General features: G+C 40.1%; 1 protein-coding gene across 7 annotated transcripts in view; it reads right to left on the bottom strand.

Moving 5' to 3' along the window:
* Nucleotides 1-18,637, bottom strand: part of CASK (calcium/calmodulin dependent serine protein kinase) — a 316,004-nt gene that overhangs the window by 6,769 nt on the left and 290,598 nt on the right. For all 7 annotated transcript variants that reach the window (XM_058658921.1, XM_058658923.1, XM_058658924.1 and 4 more), the window contains 4 exons: nucleotides 14,915-15,030; nucleotides 7,412-7,492; nucleotides 7,229-7,309; nucleotides 4,500-4,702 (listed from right to left, as the gene is read on the bottom strand). In XM_058658921.1, coding sequence (XP_058514904.1) covers nucleotides 4,500-4,702; nucleotides 7,229-7,309; nucleotides 7,412-7,492; nucleotides 14,915-15,030 — 481 coding nt within the window. The remainder of the gene's footprint in view (nucleotides 1-4,499; nucleotides 4,703-7,228; nucleotides 7,310-7,411; nucleotides 7,493-14,914; nucleotides 15,031-18,637) is intronic.

Genomic DNA, 18,637 nt, shown 5'->3' with positions numbered 1-18,637 from the left:
CCTGCTAGCTACCCAGTCCTTCAAATGCTTTCTGATACAGCCGGTTATGTGATAACTGAGAAGCAAACTCCTTGGTAAATATTACTTTAGTTCCCTGTGCTTGTCCACCTCCACACTGCGTTTATGCCCTCAGTCTATATACGTAAATATGAGGGTTGCTCTGCATTTACCACAAAAAACCATCAACAACGGCCATGCTCATCACTTTGCCAAATGCCTCTTAGGTCTAGAAGTTGGGTTCTAGCGCTCGAGCCCCCCTTCTTTGCTCTGGGTACTTGAAAGTTTGGAGCTCAATTGAATGCTTATCACAGTCACACTGGTAGCCCCATGGTGAGCATACCAGCTTTCTACCTTTCTTTCATGGCTTTGCCTTTTCTATTTCTTGCCTGTATGATTGTATTTCCTCAAATTTTATGGCACTTCAAATTCTGGCTGTGATTTTTTTCTTTTTTTTTGTCTAGCAGATTTCATTTCTTCAGTAGAGTCACCACATCACACCACACATTTCCTCGCTTACCCTCTCAGACTTTGCTCTGCTTATGAGTTTCAAGTGGGCATCTTTCCTTTTGCTGCAGTTTCAGCATGGCTGAGACTCACAGTCATTTTGGGGGACAGGAAATGGAACTGTCCATCCCTCCAGGGACTTACACATGAACTCTAAATGTTCTTCCTCTCTGACTTCAAGTGAGACACAAATTTGCTAAATCAACAGGCAAAATTTTCAAACCCCAGTTTCTCTCTCTCTCTCTCTCTCTCTCTCTCTCTCTCTCACACACACACACACACACACACACACACACAGTTTAGAAAGGTCACGAGAAACATTCTGGATTCAAAGAGCCAAAGCCACATTAATTTAACATCTCAAATTAAATCTTTAGTTTTCTCTTCTGGAGAGACATGGATTTTGTGGCTCACCTCACCCATGGTCAAGAATTCATCTCAGGAATAAAAATTTACTTGACCAGGGATCTAAGGTGCAGAAATCCACAACATTAACTTGGTCTGGAAATTGCAAAAGAGAACACAAAGATAAGCATCTGGGACATTCTGTACAAAGATCTCAAGGTTTAATGGAGAAAAGCTCAGGGATTCCAGAATCAATCTTGAGACAGTCAAGCTATTTCTCACAACTGCGCCTGGTTTAGACCCTGGCTTGTGTATAGACTGATTCTGAGCAAGACTGGGATCTCTCTCTGCATGATGACTTTTCCTACTCTGGCCAAGAGAGAAACCACAAATATTCTGCAACTGATCATTTTAAATGCTGAAAATGGATAAATCAGACTAAACTTAAAATCAAAAATGCTTGCATTAAGCTGCGATGACACACTACAGCTACGACAGCTTCAGCTTAGAGATGTGAGTTATTTCAGAGTCACAGCTCTGTCTCACTGAGAAATAAGTTCTGCAATTTTTCTCAGTTTGAGTGCCTTCTTAATTTTCTCTGTGTTACAAAATAGGATTTAAATTGTGCTTCTACACAGAAGGTAGACATCTTGATGATCCCAAGGGTTATCTCTGCTAGGACGGTACAGCTTAAAGAGGTTGGGGTTTATCATAAAATAGTAAAACAAAGAAAGCAACACAAACAGACCTCACTTTCAGTTGGCTATAAAACCTTGATCAAGCCACGATTACATTAAGTCTTAACTTCTTCTTGGACAAATGTATATAATGATCTCTACTCCTAAAGGGTCGGAAAGATCAGGCAAGGGGTAGTAATGTTTGGTAAAATACAAAGCACTGTAAGAATATAATCTATGATTCAAATGAAGCAGGTTATTAAAATGTTCTAATGTCTTTACCATGCTTTCCCAGATTTAAAGTTGGACCACAACACCTTAGTTTATAGTATTATTAGAGGTGGCCAATTTGGTCTTAACTGTCACGATAGCTTAAGATGGCACAGTGTTAGGTCTACACTAAGCAAGCTAACCTACAGAGTTGGGTGGACTCTATGAGTTCCATGTAGTGAAAGTGGCATTGGCAGAGCTACAAGTGAGAGAATTCAAGAAAAAAAAAAGTCACAAGGTATTGTGTTACGTGCAGCTTTGGATGTATGTTAAGGCAGGAATTTTGTCCTCACCGGCTCATCTTCTTAACTGTATTCTGAGCTCCTGACACAGGGCTGGGCATGTAATCACTGCTTAATAAAAGGCTGTCAAATCAAGTTGTCTGTAAGATACAGTAGAGGGGTTCGTCTAACAAGCTGGGGCAGGAAAAGGCATGGAGGAAAAGATCTTAAAGACAAAGTCTTCCTACAGCAATGCGGCTCTCTGCTTGAAAGCAAGTCATTCCCTGTTCCCAGCCACAGGCATCGTGCCACCAGGACAAGGGCCTTGGCTGGCCGGAGAGCGCGGGCGGAAGGCAGAGAAACCCAAGTGGAAGTCCAGTCAGTGCACACTGTAGGCTAGCCCAATGGTTTGGCTGCACGCAGCTGTGTAAGACCACGCCAGGACATTAGGCCAGACTGGGCGGGGGGTTGGGGGGGTGCCTGGGATCAGGGTGGTTGAGCAACCAGACAAGAGGAGCAGGTCTTGACCAGCCCTACCCCCTGCAGGCCCTAAGAGGCTCAGAGACTAGGAAGCCTAGGGCCTGCACCCACGTGTGGGAGGACCTGAGAGATCACTATTCTGAGATGTAGGGGAGACAGAGAAGCAGGAGGGAGAAGTGCAGGGGAGCTCATCCAGCAATCAGGGGAGCAGGGAGAGTGGGCCCAACAGGGCACGGGGGTGCTCAGGGCCCAAGTGCAAAGGAGAAGTCACTTCTGTGCTGTCCTGATGAGGTCGAGAGAAGGATGTCTCGCTCAGCAGTGCAGAGCAGTGCAAGGCTGTGCAAGGACAAGGAGATGGGGGCAGCTGGGCACCATGAGGAGAGCGGCAGCAGCAGTGGTGGTGGTGGCAGCAGTGGTGGTGGCGGCAGCAGCAGCAGCAGTATCGGCAGCAAAGGCAGAAAGCCCTCGAAAGTGGGTTTAGGGAATGCAGGGGGAGTCTGAGGAGCCCTGCAGCCAGCATACTGCTAGAGACATTACTACCAGCAGAAAACGACGTTCAGGTGAAGACCAGTGTGGAACCCAAGGAGAGGATGTCGAAGACCAGGACCAGGATTGAGACTTTGCCTCTAGCCACCCCTGGCCAGAAGATTTTTCCAATCCCTAGTAAGGAGGGATTAGTAGTTAAACAAAAATCAATCCGTGTTATACAACATATATTTAGTTCTATATAGGTCCATGTGCATTAACTATAATGTCCACCCTACTACTGCTCTCTTCCCTAGGACCCCCAGCATAGTCTTTGTAGTTTCCCAAAATTTCAAGTTCAAGAAGCCCAGCGAATGCTGTTAGATGGAAACAGGTGAACCTACTTGGCCAGCTAGGATCTTGAGGCCCAGCAACTGAGGTTCCAGGTCATACCGATCTTAGGTCACACAGATTCTGGCCATGCAGGTTCTGACCTCACGGTGGGGAGAGTGAGGGGCCCAAGCCTCATACGGTGGCCCTTGAACAAAGATGTGCCCTGCCCAGGCCAGGTAAGTCTCATGATGAAATGGGAGCCTGCTGGAAGTGAGTAGGTCTACCATCTTGGTGAGTGTGGATGGACTGACTCTACAGGACAAGGGTCTTTTGGTACAGATCAGTCTTAGAAACGGCAGACTGGCAGTCACCAGTGCCACCCACAGCCTCTCCTCTAACTTCTCCTGACACCTACCCTTCCCAGACCCTTCCAAATGTGCTTTAAATCCAACTTTTATTAGGTTTATGCTCAGAGATAAAAAAAAAAATTAGAGACTGATCGTCAGTATCTTTGATGTGAAGTCTTAAGCTTTCTCTTTTTTACGTATAATAAATTCCAATTGCTTCTAGCATGAGACTCATCTACAAATCTCTTGCTCGTCTGCATCTGGCTCTGCTTTTTGAATCCCCTCCCAAAAGTCTTCCATTTCCCCCCTAGTTTTAGCTCATGATCAGGAGATGGAAGAGCCTGAGAACCACCACGGCTCTCCACCCTTGCTCCATGTGGCACCTGAGCTCACACTCATGCTTGCCTTCATAAAGCCAGTGCTGGCCCCTGGGTCAGTTTCTTATTGCTGATTAACATAAGATGCTGGAAGAGGCTCTGGATGAGCTAGCACGAGCTTTGCCAAGAGAGGAAAGGTAGCTATTAGGGTAATAAAGGGCCACATCTCACCCTGAGATCAGATGACTGCAAGATTTCTGGTGAGCACAGACCCATTCAGGAATGTTACTGAGCTTCTGAGGATAGTGAACTTCCTAACAGAATAATCTCTGCCTCTTCAATATATGGTATGTGTACTGAGTTCATGGTTAGGTACTCTGCATTCTAGACTTAACCCACAATGCCTTGATTACTGATGCTTTCCTGTTGTTTATGAAATCATTAGGCAACCCATAACTGTCTGATGGCATTTCTGAGCTCAGAATCTGAGCTTACAGCATGCACACTGGATGGCAGGCGATCAGGGTGACAAGGGATTACCTGAGGCTCCACGTCCAGTATTGCAATCAGCCCCTGCTCATGGATTTTTCGGATGGTCTCCAGTTTTGTCCCATACATCGCATCCTCATGGCTGCCATATTCCAGGTACTCATTATTAGAGATGTCTTGCATCATTTGGTCATGGGACACAAAGTAATAATTCTTTCCATTTTCTTCATCTTTCTTTGGAGGTCTGGTTGTATCTGCAAAGTTACATGTCATCAGAGGTTTAAAAGGCTGAGCTGATGGCAACATAACTCACTGTATGCCTTAATACAGTAGGGTATTGAGCATAACAAAAACAAGACTGAAAAAAAAATTGGAAAACAACATGTGGCTATTTAAACTTAAATAAGCTGTCATTAAATAAAGTTAAATCTAGCCTTCAGTTTCATTAGTCACATTGTAACGGTTCAATAATGACATACAGCTAGCTAATGGCTACTGTACTGGACAGTGCAGATACCAAAAGCTGTCACTGTCACTGCAAATTCTACTGGAAAGTGCTGGTCTTACCAGTATCTTGCAAAAAAATAATTAAATGCTAGAATATAGCAAAAGGCAAATGATAATGAAAACCCAATGGACCTTACTTGGATGTGGCCACACATTTATTATGGAAAACCCAAACCACGAGGGAGCAAACTGCCTTTGTTAATAAAAGTTAACAAACTCTGTTAATAAAGTTTTATTGGGATACAGCCAGACACATTTGTTTACATAGCACCTATGGCTGCCTTCATGCTACAAGGGCAGACTGAGGAGTTGGGATAGAGCCTCAAAGCCTGTCACAGAGCTGCAAAGCCTCGAATGTTTACTATCTGGTCATTTTTAGAAAAAGATTGCTCACCTCTGACTTACAGAAGTGTATATTACAGTATATGCCAGTAAGCCCTCACTCTGTGGGACACTAACAGGACTGCTATAGCCCAGAAACCTAGTTGAGGAAAAGTTTTTCCAGATGAACCAGGAACATTAGTTTCAATTTCTTTTTTTCTCTCCCTTCCCTCCTCTGCTCCACCCCCACTTCATTTTTCTTGATGTCTTTTTTAAATCTTCTCCTTTCTTCCCAATTCCTCCCTCTATTCTTATTACTTTCTTCTTTCTTCATTTCTTTTTTTTAAGATTTATTTATTTTTATTACAAAGTCAGATATACAGAGAGGAGGAAAGACAGAGAGAAAGATCTCCCCAAGTGAGTGCAACGGCCGGTACTGCGCCGATCCGAAGCCGGGAACCAGGAACCTCCTCCGGGTCTCCCACACGGGTGCAGGGTCCCAAAGCCTTGGGCCATCCTCGACTGCTTTCCCAGGCCACAAGCAGGAAGCTGGATGGGAAGTGGAGCAGCCCGTATTAGAACCGGCGCCCATATGGGATCCCGGCGCATTCAAGGCTAGGACTTTGGCTGCTAGGCCATGCCACCGGGCCCTGTTTCTTTCTTTCTTTTTTTTTTTTTGAAGGACAAATTTATGTAACTTCTTGTCGTGCACATGAGCCCAAACCAGTGGGAAACTTCTTTCCCGCTAGGTCATTAGAAACACCTATGTGCTCACAGCTATCAAAATGTGGCTATTTTAAAGAGGAACCGCCTTTCTCTGGGCACATCAAAAGCTCAAGAAATGGCAGAATCAGTAATCATCTCACGAGTTTGTGTTACATAGATATCTGGGACTAAATGAGTAACATTATCAAAAGTAGGCTTTCAAACCAAGCTAGTTAACTGGCCACTTAATAACACCGAAGGTCATTGTTTGTGATCAAGAAGAATAAGACGAATGTTAGCCATGCTTCCTATAGTCATGATCTAGACGTAAGGGACCTTCAAAGGCCATTTCAAGGCATCTTATTTGAAAATCCCAAATAGCATTAATGGAAATGATGTGATAAGCATCTGTGTAAATCACACAGGGTTCTGGGATAAGGGTGGTTTTATGAAGGCATTTGCAAGCCCTACAGGATGGAGTCAATCTACGTTTTCTCCTACTGCTCTTTAAAATTGTTTCATTTAGCTCTTCCCACCCTAAACAAGACTCCATCTGCTAGAAAACTTTTGGAATAGAAATGTTAGACTTGAAAATCACACTGATAATAATGACAATGCTATGATAGCTCCTCCTTATCCACAATCTGCGAAGTGCTTCATATCATGACCCCAGATCCTCGTTGCAATCTCTGTATAAGTTCACTTCACAGTTGAGGGAAAGAGGGGAGGAGACAGAAAATAAGAGGAATGGAAAATTTGAGATTCGTGATTCTTCAGAGGAAACAACTAAAAGCAAACTGGGTTTTAAAAGTTAGAAGAACTCAGCAGCTTAGACATGAATTACGGGAAAGACTGTCATATCAGAGAACTATACAATCGTTAAAAACTTTTTGAAGAATAATTGATGCAAGTAATGTTTAAGATATGTTGTTGGAAAAATTAGGTCATAAACTGAATGGATGAGCCTCATGGCATTACAGAAATACAAACAGAATGCATGTGCACACATATATACCACATATGTTTGCACTAATTCTGGAGGGGTACACAGTAAGATATGTAGAAAGCAATTATTATCAGGAGGGAAGGGCTAGGATTATTGTTCACTAACTTCTTTTGGTGTTCTTTTGTGGGTTTTACAAATTTCCTATAATGAACAACTATTACCTAAGTAACCAGAAAAAATGTACAATTTCAACGTTAGAAAAATGACAGGAAAAGTATAAAGAGATTGAGACATTTCTTACGTGGAATAGGGTACGCAAACCGGTCTGGGTGCTTCGTGATGAGGGTGTTTTTTATGTGTCTTCTCCCAACACCATGTGCACCTGTGTCATTTTTTAAAAAAGAATGTTAAAATTGACAACTGTTAATAATGTTCACAAAATGATTTGAAGGGGAAAATAAGCAAGCCACTTACACAAGCTTACCTAGTAAGACAAGTGTTTTCCTTTTGAATGCTGGCAGTTTTACTACTTCTTCATATGTGACAAGATCTAATTGATCAAACACTAAAATATAAAGATTTAGAAGACAGGTAAATTTATGGAATGAATATTTCCCATATGTTACCTAAAACTTTACTGGCAACACTAATTTAGAGTAAAATCATGTCTCAAAGATATGAATTCAGCTTCTGATATAAGGCTTATATGTGATTAAGTCATACAGCCTTGAGAAGAACATTTCATTTTTAAGCCCATGAAAGTGCATTTTAGAATCAAGTGCATTCAAAGATACGTTACATGCATAAAAGTCTAATTCCAAAAGATACTGCATTTTTTTTCATGCAGTATCTAACAAATCATATGAATTCACTCAAAAGCACATGCTGTTCATATTTCTACGATTCTAAGGAATCAGCAACACTAAGAAGAAAAAACTCTGGAGACAGTGACTGACATGAATAGAGCATGAATGTAAAGTCAATCAAGAGAGGGGCCAGCTAGGTAATTTCTAGAGATGAGTAAGAATGCATGGCCAGCTGGTCTTTAACTTCATGATTCTTCCTTTTGACAGAATTGAATGAAGGTGGCATGCTTGATTCTTTTAAAGTCAAGTTCTGTAATGACTTCATGAGATTTTAAATGAGCATCTCACGAGTTTTATCGTAACCCAGATATCCACTGGATGGAAAGTCATGGGTATATGAGTAGCAGAATATGAGTACCAGGATTCCTTGGGCCTGGAACCTTGTTTGCTGTGACAAAGGTGGTCAAGCAGGATGGAAAGAATCATGAAGCGGAGTTTGAGCTTGGAGACCTTTGCAAAATGGGAGTTCTCGAATCATTGCAGACTGAGAAAAGTACTTTAACAGTAATGGTTTTTGGAAGCCTACCTCTTAACAACACTGTTACCAGAACAATTGCAAGCAATGTTTGCAACTTTCTTAACACTGTTACCAGAACAATTGCAAGCAATGTCTGCAACTTTCTTGAGTGGATAGCCACTCCTGTTGAAACTCAATATGTTTCCATTCTCACACACATTTGAAAATTCCCACAAGGCAGCTAACATCATACATTTATGTTTCCTGTAATACTTTGTGCATTGTCATACCCAAATGTTGTCAGGGACATGTCGAAGTTTCTTTCTTTTTCTTTAAAGAATAAGCCCTGGCTTTCAGAGGGTTTGCAATAAATTCAATGAAATTGATTTCATAGTGTAATAGAGGAATCTGGGATGCTTCAGGAAATCATTAAGAGAAGCTTCTACTGCCTGAAACACTATGGCCAAATGATTGTGACTATTAGCTCAGTCCTTAACATTTGTGATCTTCCCAGTAGCAAAGAACCTTAAAATGCAAAGTAAGATACTCTGGAATGGAGTAGATCAGAAACAAACAAAAAGCATCATAAAACACATATAAAAGATACAATATATTGAAATAAAGGTTAGTGATATTAACGGGTATTTGGGCATTGCTTTTCTTTTGATAACTTGATTTCATTAAAGTTGACTGAAAGTTTTTGAGGCACATTCTCTAGCACAGCTAAAAACCAAGAAATGTTGCCTATGTTTAGAATGGCAGTTTCATGAAATTAAAATGAATATGGGGCTCTCTGTAGTAGAGCTAGCTAACTGTACTGCAGTGGTAATGGAGGATGAGAGTTGTAAAAACAAAAGCAGGAGTGCCTTTGGCATTTGCTTTTTGTACTGAGAGTTCCTTCAAGAAAATGTATGTTCATCAAAGAAGCTGATGTTCAGCAACAAGCTGATGTGTCTTAATATATAAAAATAATCAAGCATCTCACAAAAGAGCAAAATGATGAGGACACAAACTTTCTGAGTTGTATATACATTGCTCTCCCTCTACAGATCCCTAACTAATCCTACTGAGTTAAGACCTGTCATTTTTTTTAAAAACACACAAGAATGAGTTAGATGTTAACACTGAATGCCACAAACAAATGAACAGATAAGTTTAACATCAACATCTGAACCATGAACAAGTACCATGATGAGGTTACTCTGGTCTAAATGAAACCTTCACATGGACACAGGATGAGAGGCAATGCAAAGGGTACTTCAAAATAAGAGATAAAAGGAATATTAGAGCACTTAAGGACTGAATTTTTAAAGGTATTATGTTGCTTGCTGATAAAATAAAAAGGATTTAATAAAAGAAAACTGTCAAAAACACACAGAGGCATAGTCATTCAACAGGTTACTTACATGCACAGAGGCCATTGGGAGTGAGACAGCATGAAAAATGTACAGGGGTCATTGAAATATGGTTTTTCATATATTAGTAAAATAAAAATATAATATGCACAAAATAAACTATATCATGCAATTTTTTAAACACAAGGCAAATAAATCACATTAAGAAAGAAACTAATTTTAATAAAAGTTCCATAATATCCTTAACACAAAAGGCAGCGGGATTTATATGGTAGCATATGCATACAATTTTATTTGGGAATAGTTACAAGGAACTCTCTTCAGAGAGTGTAGATGAGAAAGTCTTCAGGTTTTTACTATGTAGCTTCCTGCAATACTTGCGATTTCTAATCAAGTGTACCTATGACTTCTGTTCATTATTTTTAAAGGCCAACAGGGTAGGGAAGTTATGGGTCATTTTTTGTTGTCCAAAGAGTGTGCTGTATTCAAGAAAAAGGAACAGCTCACTAAGATCAATACTACGAATCTACCTATGTGCGCAGAGAAATAGTGCATTTCAGGGCTGTAACAGTAAAAAAACAACTTGAATGAAGGTCCCACCGCTCCTTTAAAAAAACAGGCAGACAAGCAAACAAAAGTTTACATAGGTTAAATTGATTAGTTTAAAACTGATTCTTGGAAATCTTGGTGCCAAGCAATGTCAACCTGTCAAGGGGACAGTTTCTCCTAGCAGCATGACAAGGCCTTTCACACTAAATGTATGTGGCTAAAAGTCTTTCATGCATTGCATAAAACATTAATGTGCCCTAAATGCACTATGGCCCATAATCATATTGATTTCCCAAGGATTCAAAAACACTACCTCAAAGAGTTCATTCATATATTACCTTGATTTCCTGGTAAGCTACTCAGTATTTCAGATATTGCTTTTAAAGATTCAGGTAACTACTATTCTAGTTGAATCTTTTTCACAAAAGCACTGAATCTTGCTTCAGTTTAGAAAACTACCAATATCTTCAAATACTGTAAAAACCTCCAATTGCAAAGGGCACAGCATACTGGCAGCGTTGAGCCCACAAGTGCAGCAGAGTCCCTGCAGTGGTCAAAGCAGCCACCCGGGGTTGAATGAAATGGGTCAGGAACAAAAACAGAGTGGTGAGGATGGTGGATGATGAAGGATTACCGTCCACCCCAAGAGGGACATAAACAGCTTAGAGTTGCTAAGACAGTAAGTGGATGTGGTATTGTCACATTCCCTGCTCCTCCAAGGGAAGTGTGAAAGTCAAAGTTGTGTGCTAAATAATCCGACTTTCAAATGTGATAACAAAATTTATGTATTGGTAAAATTCAGTTTCTGGGCTGACTTTATAATGCTACATGCAGGCAACACTGCTCAAACAGAAGTCTGCTTTATCTGTGTAGGTGGAATGGTTTGGTGACGGGAATGTAAATAATTCTAGTATGACTGTTCCTGTTGCAGATATCCACAGAATTTCCAGCCTTCCTTTTTTATCACAAGCATAAATAAGTTTAGAATGTGATGATAATATTGGAGTCTTGCCAGAAATATAATGCACTCCCAAAGATTTGAAGCAGGAAACAAAAACACATGAACTTTAATTTACTGGTTACAATGGGGATAAGAAAGAAACCATATTTTTTTTTTTTTAAAGATTTTATTGTTATTGGAAAGCCGGATATACAGAGAGGAGGAGAGACAGACAGGAAGATCCTCCATCCGATGTTTCACTCCCCAAGTGAGCCGCAACGGGCCGGTACGCGCCGATCCGAAGCCGGGAACCAGGAACCTCTTCCGGGTCTCCCACACGGGTGCAGGGTCCCAAAGCTTTGGGCCGTCCTCGACTGCTTTCTCAGGCCACAAGCAGGGAGCTGGATGGGAAGTGGAGCTGCCGGGATTAGAACCGGCGCCCATATGGGATCCCAGGGCTTTCAAGGCGAGGACGTTAGCCGCTAGGCCACGCCGCCGGGTCCGAAAGAAACCATATTTTACAACCAACTTCTGAAAAAGCCAAGCAAACCTTTAAGAAATACGTGATCATATAGTTAGCTCTTGGAGCGAAAGACCATGATATTCCCAGAGGTCTTAGTATCTGCCTTACCAACAAAGGTCAAAAGTAGAGAACTTCTTTATGTGGGCAATTCCACATGTTGGGATGAAATTTCATCACAGCTAAGAGCAGAAGAGCTGATAAAATATCTGCCTTTCCTTCTCGACAACCGGATCTGTTGCAAAAGCAGCCTTAACCAAGCACATGGGAAGGGTTGGATGATGAAGAAACAGGAGGAGACAGTGATAGCAAGGCATGCCAGGCTTGATCAGGGAGCATTACTCCAGGCAGTCCAGGGGAAATGTGCTGGCCATCTGCTCCTGACCACAGATACTAAAAGCAGAGCTCTCCAGGGCTTATTTTGTGAGGGAGGGAGCCTTCACAAAGTGATACCATCTGAAGAATCACAAATAAGCCTCACCACAATGTTCAAGAAAGAAACTTGAAGTGGCTATGCAACGAGTTTTTAAGGAGAGGTGACAAATGGTGATAACGTAGAACAGCCCCTTATGCATGATGAGGAAGGCTCTGATGGCCTAAAGACCACTGGTCAGAAAAATGCAGAAGGTGACCAAAAAGTGATGGTGGTAGCTCCACTGCTCCCCTCTGTAGCCCTTCTTTGTCTCAAAAGGTTACCAGAGCTCGCATAGGCCAATGGTTTTGGATAGGAGGTAAAATGGCAAATGAGAGGAAAAAAAGTGATTTTGTTCTATCTCTGTTGCACTTCTATATCAAGGGCCACCCCTTTTAATCTTAATAGATAATGTCTACCAGAGTGCTAAAGTCTGAAATAAGGGCCAGTGCCTGGGTTCTGTGCTTCATTACATGATAGCCATTGGTCAGGCCCAGTGAGGAAAGAACCTTAGCTCGAAAAGATTCGCTTGATTGGCTAAACTAACTCCCTCATTCTGAGGACCACAGGTGCTAAGTGGCTCATGGAAGCTGCATGGTTACTCAGGTGCACTAACTCCTGCGCCTACCCAGGCTATTAGCCTCTTAAGTTTACAGGTGCATTTGCAGGACCACTGAGTGTGACGCATGAGGTATCAGAGACTGGGCATAATGAAAGACGATCAGTGATGATGATGATTCTGCTCATTAAAGACTGGAAAAAGTGACCGTGAAAAGCCAATCGCTGCCAGATTGGTTAGTGAGTCTCCGGCAAGGTTCTTTTTATAAAAAAAAAAAAAAATCTGTGAGAGAAAGAAAAAAGAAAGCGAAAGAGAGGAAGAAACAGAGAGAAAAGAGGAAGAGAGAGTGAGTGAGCGAGAGCTCTTTTGTGCTGGTTCACTCCCCAAATGCCTGCAATGACCATGACTGGGCTGGGGCTAGAGAAGGCAGCAGGAATGAAATGTAGCTCACCCACGTGGGTGGCAGGAAGTCTATTGTTTGAGCCATCACTGCTGCCTTCCTGCTGCACTAGCCGGAAGTTGGAGTCAGGAGCTGGAGCCAGGAACCGAACCTAGGCACTCGGATGCAGGTGTCTCAAGCATTAGGGTAAATATTTCTGCCCTGGAAGGATTTTTAAAGGACTGATTCAACTGATTTCTTTGACAGCATTTGGACAGGTCCAGTCTTTTCCATTCATCTGCTTTTTATTTTTCCTCATATTGATTTAAAGAATGTTGCAAAATTGAACACTCAGGTTTACATGTCCTTCATTAATAGAGCATAAAAGTAATGATGAATTGACAGCCTTAACCAGTCATTTCTTCACCTTTCTAAGTCTAAACAAATTCCAGTGCCATGTATATCTATGTATCATTTAACATTGTTGTAAAAATTATAAAGTGAAATAATTTATAACAAGTGTATGATGTGTATATATACATAATACCACATTATGTTATACATAATACATACATATCTCCGTGTGAGCCTGTTGGATTGTTAGACTGAGAAGCTGACAGCAACATTCTGATACTGTAAGGGCATTTCTTCCAATACTAATACTTGAGCATCTATACTTAAAAAGGTGCTACATTATGTTGAACTAGTTCACTTTAAATATTTCTATTCTTCGTAAAACAACAAAAGCAAGCCATTATGAGACTATCGCTCTATAATAGTACAAAATTAGAAATGATACATTACACTGGAAATGAGAACCTGGTGCGGTATAAGTAATGTAAAGACTCATTTAAAAAGAATCATTTCACTTTAACCCATATGGCCACTCACATTCATTCCACAGTCTGCAGCATTTCAAAATGTTTACTTTTTATCTCTGAGAAATGAACAGTTCAGAGTTTCCAGTTTTTTCCTAGTGAATGCTACTGCATGTTATGATACAAAGAGAAATGCATTTCCAATTTGTCAGAAAAATTACAGGGTTGAACTGGGAAGGCATGGTTGGATTCACTTGCTTTTTTTGGCTGCATGTTTTATTTTTGGAGTTATTTCTGAAACCTTGGGAACTACTCCAATGCCAATGTCAGGGCTTTCAATTCCTCAGAAAAAGTTCCTTACAGAAGGAGGCATATTAAGGAGTTACAGAAAATAAGTTACTGAAAATAAGTATATCACCATGTATTTTTCTTAAGTTAGAGCCTATGAGTCTTCTAAGACAAACTATAGTTTTCTTTCTTTGTTATTTACTTCAGTTCTTAACAAAACAATTAAACACCTTACAAGTTGAATGCAAGCTTCCATATTGACAAACATAGCATGAAGGGAAGGCCAAGACAATGTCCTTGGTCTTTTAGGAGCTTGGAAATACCATGAGAAAAACACTGATTAGAGAAACTGATTCAACTAAGTTAGTAGCCATGTCATTTATGCTCTTTCGCATCAATCACTGAAGCATTTTTAGTATAGCTTTCTGTAAGACTGTACTTTCGCCTTCAGCTAGCTGTCATGGGGCCACGTCCAACAGCCAAAGACCCAGAGGGAGGTATCTGATTAAGGCAAGTGCCAGCCCCGGAGGTGAGAGCTCCAGTGACTCAGTGGCCTCCTAAGAGTAAATTTCTTGGGAGGAAGACTGCATGTGGTGGGTTCATTTAGTTCCAGAGGGCACTATTTCAAAACAGTATTTTTGTCCTTGGAAAGTATAGCTTTGCAAAAAATATCTAGCAAACAGCTAAAACTTTAATTGGAGGTAGGGGGTGTTAAAGGTTTTGCAGGTCTCACAAGCTGGAATCTTCTGGACTGAAAACTCTGAAGACTGAATTGAAATGTTGCATAAATTTGTGCCTTGGAGATGGTTAACTAAGCCTGAGTAGCAGCTGTGCTCTCCCCTACCTGCATTGTGCTTTGCCAAATATTTATCCTTGTACTGCTTCTTTTTCTTTCCAAACCAAGTACAGCTGGCCTGCTGTTCCTGTTTGGTCTTCTCCATGGCAATGCAAGCTACTCGCCTAGTACACAAAGAAAGAAACATCAAAATTAATAGCTTTTACAGATGAAAGTGAAAACAACCACCGATTTGAAGAGTTTATATAAAATAGCATTGGAACCTTTTAAATCACTCACATGAAGGCTGCTCTTTGCTTTATATGACAATTTCCTAGAAATGCTTAAAAAATATGACATTGTATTCCTCAAGTGTATACTAACTGATAACATGGATTAGAGCAGCCCATAATGAGGTACAGTGGAATGATTATGGGATTTTGAGTAAAGCTAGATTATGGTCTGAACCCCAGCTTTGTCAGTCACTAGCTGGTATTGAGTGTCAGCCATTTTTCTAGGAAGCTGACGTGGATTAAGTAATTTTCCTACTGATACACAGAATTACATCACCATTTTATAGATGAACAGAATGAAGGACAGTGAGGTCCAAATCACGTAGGTAATGTTGAGAGTGGGGAACGTCTGGCCCCAGGGCCTGTCATTTTACCCAGAACATTCCATTAGTAAGGTCTAGAGCCTCTCAGGGTCTGTTGTGCAGGATCAGAACAAGAAAAAAACACAAATTAAATAATTTTCCAGTACAGTGCTAGGTACAGAGGGGGCACATAATAAATGGCACTGCTATATTTTGCTCTACTTGAGTATAACATCCATTATCGGGAACATAAGCAGAGTTATTGTTAAAATGTTGCTCTCTTTGGGTTATGTTAAGCAAATGCTTGCTGTCATAATGGTTTTACTAGTGAGCCATCCAGGAGCCCAGAAGTCATGCACATTTAAGGGTCCAAAATCACTATCAAGTTACCACATAGTGCTGTTATAAAGGTCAAGTTATCTTCCAGTGAGGCTTTATTGATATATATCCCCTGCCAGCAGCATACAAGAGTTCCTATTGTTTCACTTTTTGCCAATACTTTATTTATCCATTTTCAATTTTAGTAATCAAGGCAGGTAAATAATGAAACATTGCTGTAATTTTTAGTTAACATTGCATTGATTAGTAATGAGATTGAATGTCTTTTCATATATTCAATGGCCATTGGATTTTCCTTTTTTGAAAAGTTCTGTTCAAATCGTATGCTCATTCTATTCAGTTGTCTTCTTCTCAATGATCTAGAGAAATTCTTTATATGGCCTAGATGTCTTGCCTTGTTAGTTCTCTCTGTTCCAAGTATCTTCTTCCATTGTGTGGCTTGACATTTTACAGTTTGGATTTTAACATTTTAGTTTTTAATGTACCAGAACTCATTTTTGCTTTTTATGTGAAGGAGACCAATTTCCTTTTCTTCCCACTAAAGGATATCTAATTGTCATAGCATGACTTATTGCAAAGTCTACCCGTTTCTTAATGTTTGTAGGGCTATTTTTGTTCTATCCCAAGCGTCCACTTACTTTTACAGTAGTGTTTTGGGTCTTCTGCTCTATTTAGTTAGTCTAATTGAACATCTCTAAACTTACACTGTATTTTCTTATGTAAGCTTTAAAATTAGCTTGTCAATTTCAAAACAGTTTGAATTGCACTGAATTTATGCACCCAATTTGGGCGGAACAGACATATCTAAAATATAGCACCTTCCAGTTCATAAACATGGTGTATTTATTTATATCTTATTTAATTTCAATACATTTGATAATTTATTCTGCAAATGTTTTAAAATTTATTAGATCTACTCCTTGGTTGTTACTTAAAAACATGGCTTATTTGGTTTTACTTGTATTCTATTGTAATTATTTTGGAATAAATCCAAGTGCTTCATTTCCTCCTTAGTCTTAAATCCCTTCTGAATTGATAGCTCCCCTCTCTGTTTCCTTGCAATTTAGTTGTTGTAGAAATTTTCCTTTAGCTTTGGTAGAGTCTGGATGTCCCTGAGATATTTTTAGCATGCCCTTCTGTTCTTTGCATTTCATGCAAACAGGTAATTAATCTATAGGGCTAATTTGATCCAGTTCCATTTTGCAAGGATACTTTGTAGTACTGTTGTATTGCTTAAGATATGGGCAAGATATATATGGTGTCTTTTGAAAATTTTATTTTGGTTGTGGCTAGCAAATAGAGGTAGGGATTTTGGATATTTACTTTCTATTGACATCTTGCTAAACTATCACAGTAATTCTATGTATCTGCAGACTCCTTTGAATTTCTACACGAAATAATTTTATCTGTAACATTCCCTTTAACAATTAGTTAATGGTAATGTTTACTTCAGATGTTCTATTAACAAAGTTTCCTTAAATTCATACTTTGCAAAAGCTGTAATCGTAACTGGGTCGGTGGGGGAGACTTTAAAAACTGACCCAATACTTATACCAATCTATGGGCACAGTATTATAACCTGATATAGGTACAAAGTGAGTAATGACAAAATCAGGATAATCATACATGCATTGCTTCTATGTGTTGGGAACCTTCAGACTCCATCAGTTACTCTGAAATGTATAATCAGTTCTTCCAGTAACTCTATTGTGTCATACAACACTAGCACTAATTCCTCCTAGTTATCCATATTCCGACACCTGTTGTCTTAACTTTCTCTATTTCCTTTTCTTCTTGGATATCAAATTTTATCAAATTCCTTTTCTATATCCATGTGAATATACCATGTGAATTTACTATGCATTATCAATAGAAACTCTAAGGGGTCCTGCTATACCACCCTTTTAATTTATTGCTGGATTTAATTTGTTCAGATGCTGAGGATTTTTGCATCTGTGATAATGACCGTATGTACTTTTCTCTTCTAGAGTTGACTTTAATTTTGGTATCAGGGTAACGCTGGCACCATAACCTAAGTTGAGAAATGTTCTTTTTTCTTTTCTTACAGGGATTATCCTCCATGTCTCTTACTCTTTCTTGTTCATCAATATATTTATCATTTTTGGTTGCAGGAAAAGACATGTGCCAAACAATAACATGAACGGTCAGTGGCAGCAATGAAGTCAATCTCCATATGTTACCAACATGGAATACAGAAGAGGTTGATGCAGGCTTTGCTTTGAGGATTCTTCTGGTATAAGCCAATATGTGCTGTCAGTCAGAACTATAGCTTCTCTGAGGCATACAATCTTTGGAAAAACACACAGAACTGAGGAATTTTTAGCCAGGTTAAAAAGACAAAATCCTGACCTTACCTTGCAAGGCTATATTATAACATACGTCAAACACTCAAGTGTTTTTCAGTTGAAAATTTAATAACAAAAAGTTACCAGTAAAAATTTGTGGTGTGGCCCATATGGCATACCAGAGGGTGAGGATGAGGTTAGGGTGCAATTTTCTCCTTGTTTATACCATCTATTTGAAATTTGTAGTAAACAAAGGGGAAATTCCAAATCAAATGCATGGCTTGAGTTTCCCTGGCTGCTCTAGACTGTGTATCTGGGTGCAAATCCATTGAAGGCGTACCAGTGGCCAGAGTATTTTTTTTAGGGGAAGTATGTTCCCTTTTTATTCTCATCTTCTGCTTTGCTTGGTACATGCTTCTTTATGGTTCCCCTGGTTTTGAAGGGGAGGATGGACATGCTTACTGTTTGCTTCTAATTTGGCAGTGTCATCTTTTCAAAGTCCTAGTAATATGTGGGTACACTAGCAGATTTCCCAGCTAGTATAGGCACTAG

The sequence above is a fragment of the Ochotona princeps genome, chromosome X (genome assembly GCF_030435755.1).
Source record: "Ochotona princeps isolate mOchPri1 chromosome X, mOchPri1.hap1, whole genome shotgun sequence".
NCBI lineage: Eukaryota > Metazoa > Chordata > Mammalia > Lagomorpha > Ochotonidae > Ochotona > Ochotona princeps.
This window is presented reverse-complemented; position numbering and strand designations above follow the sequence as displayed.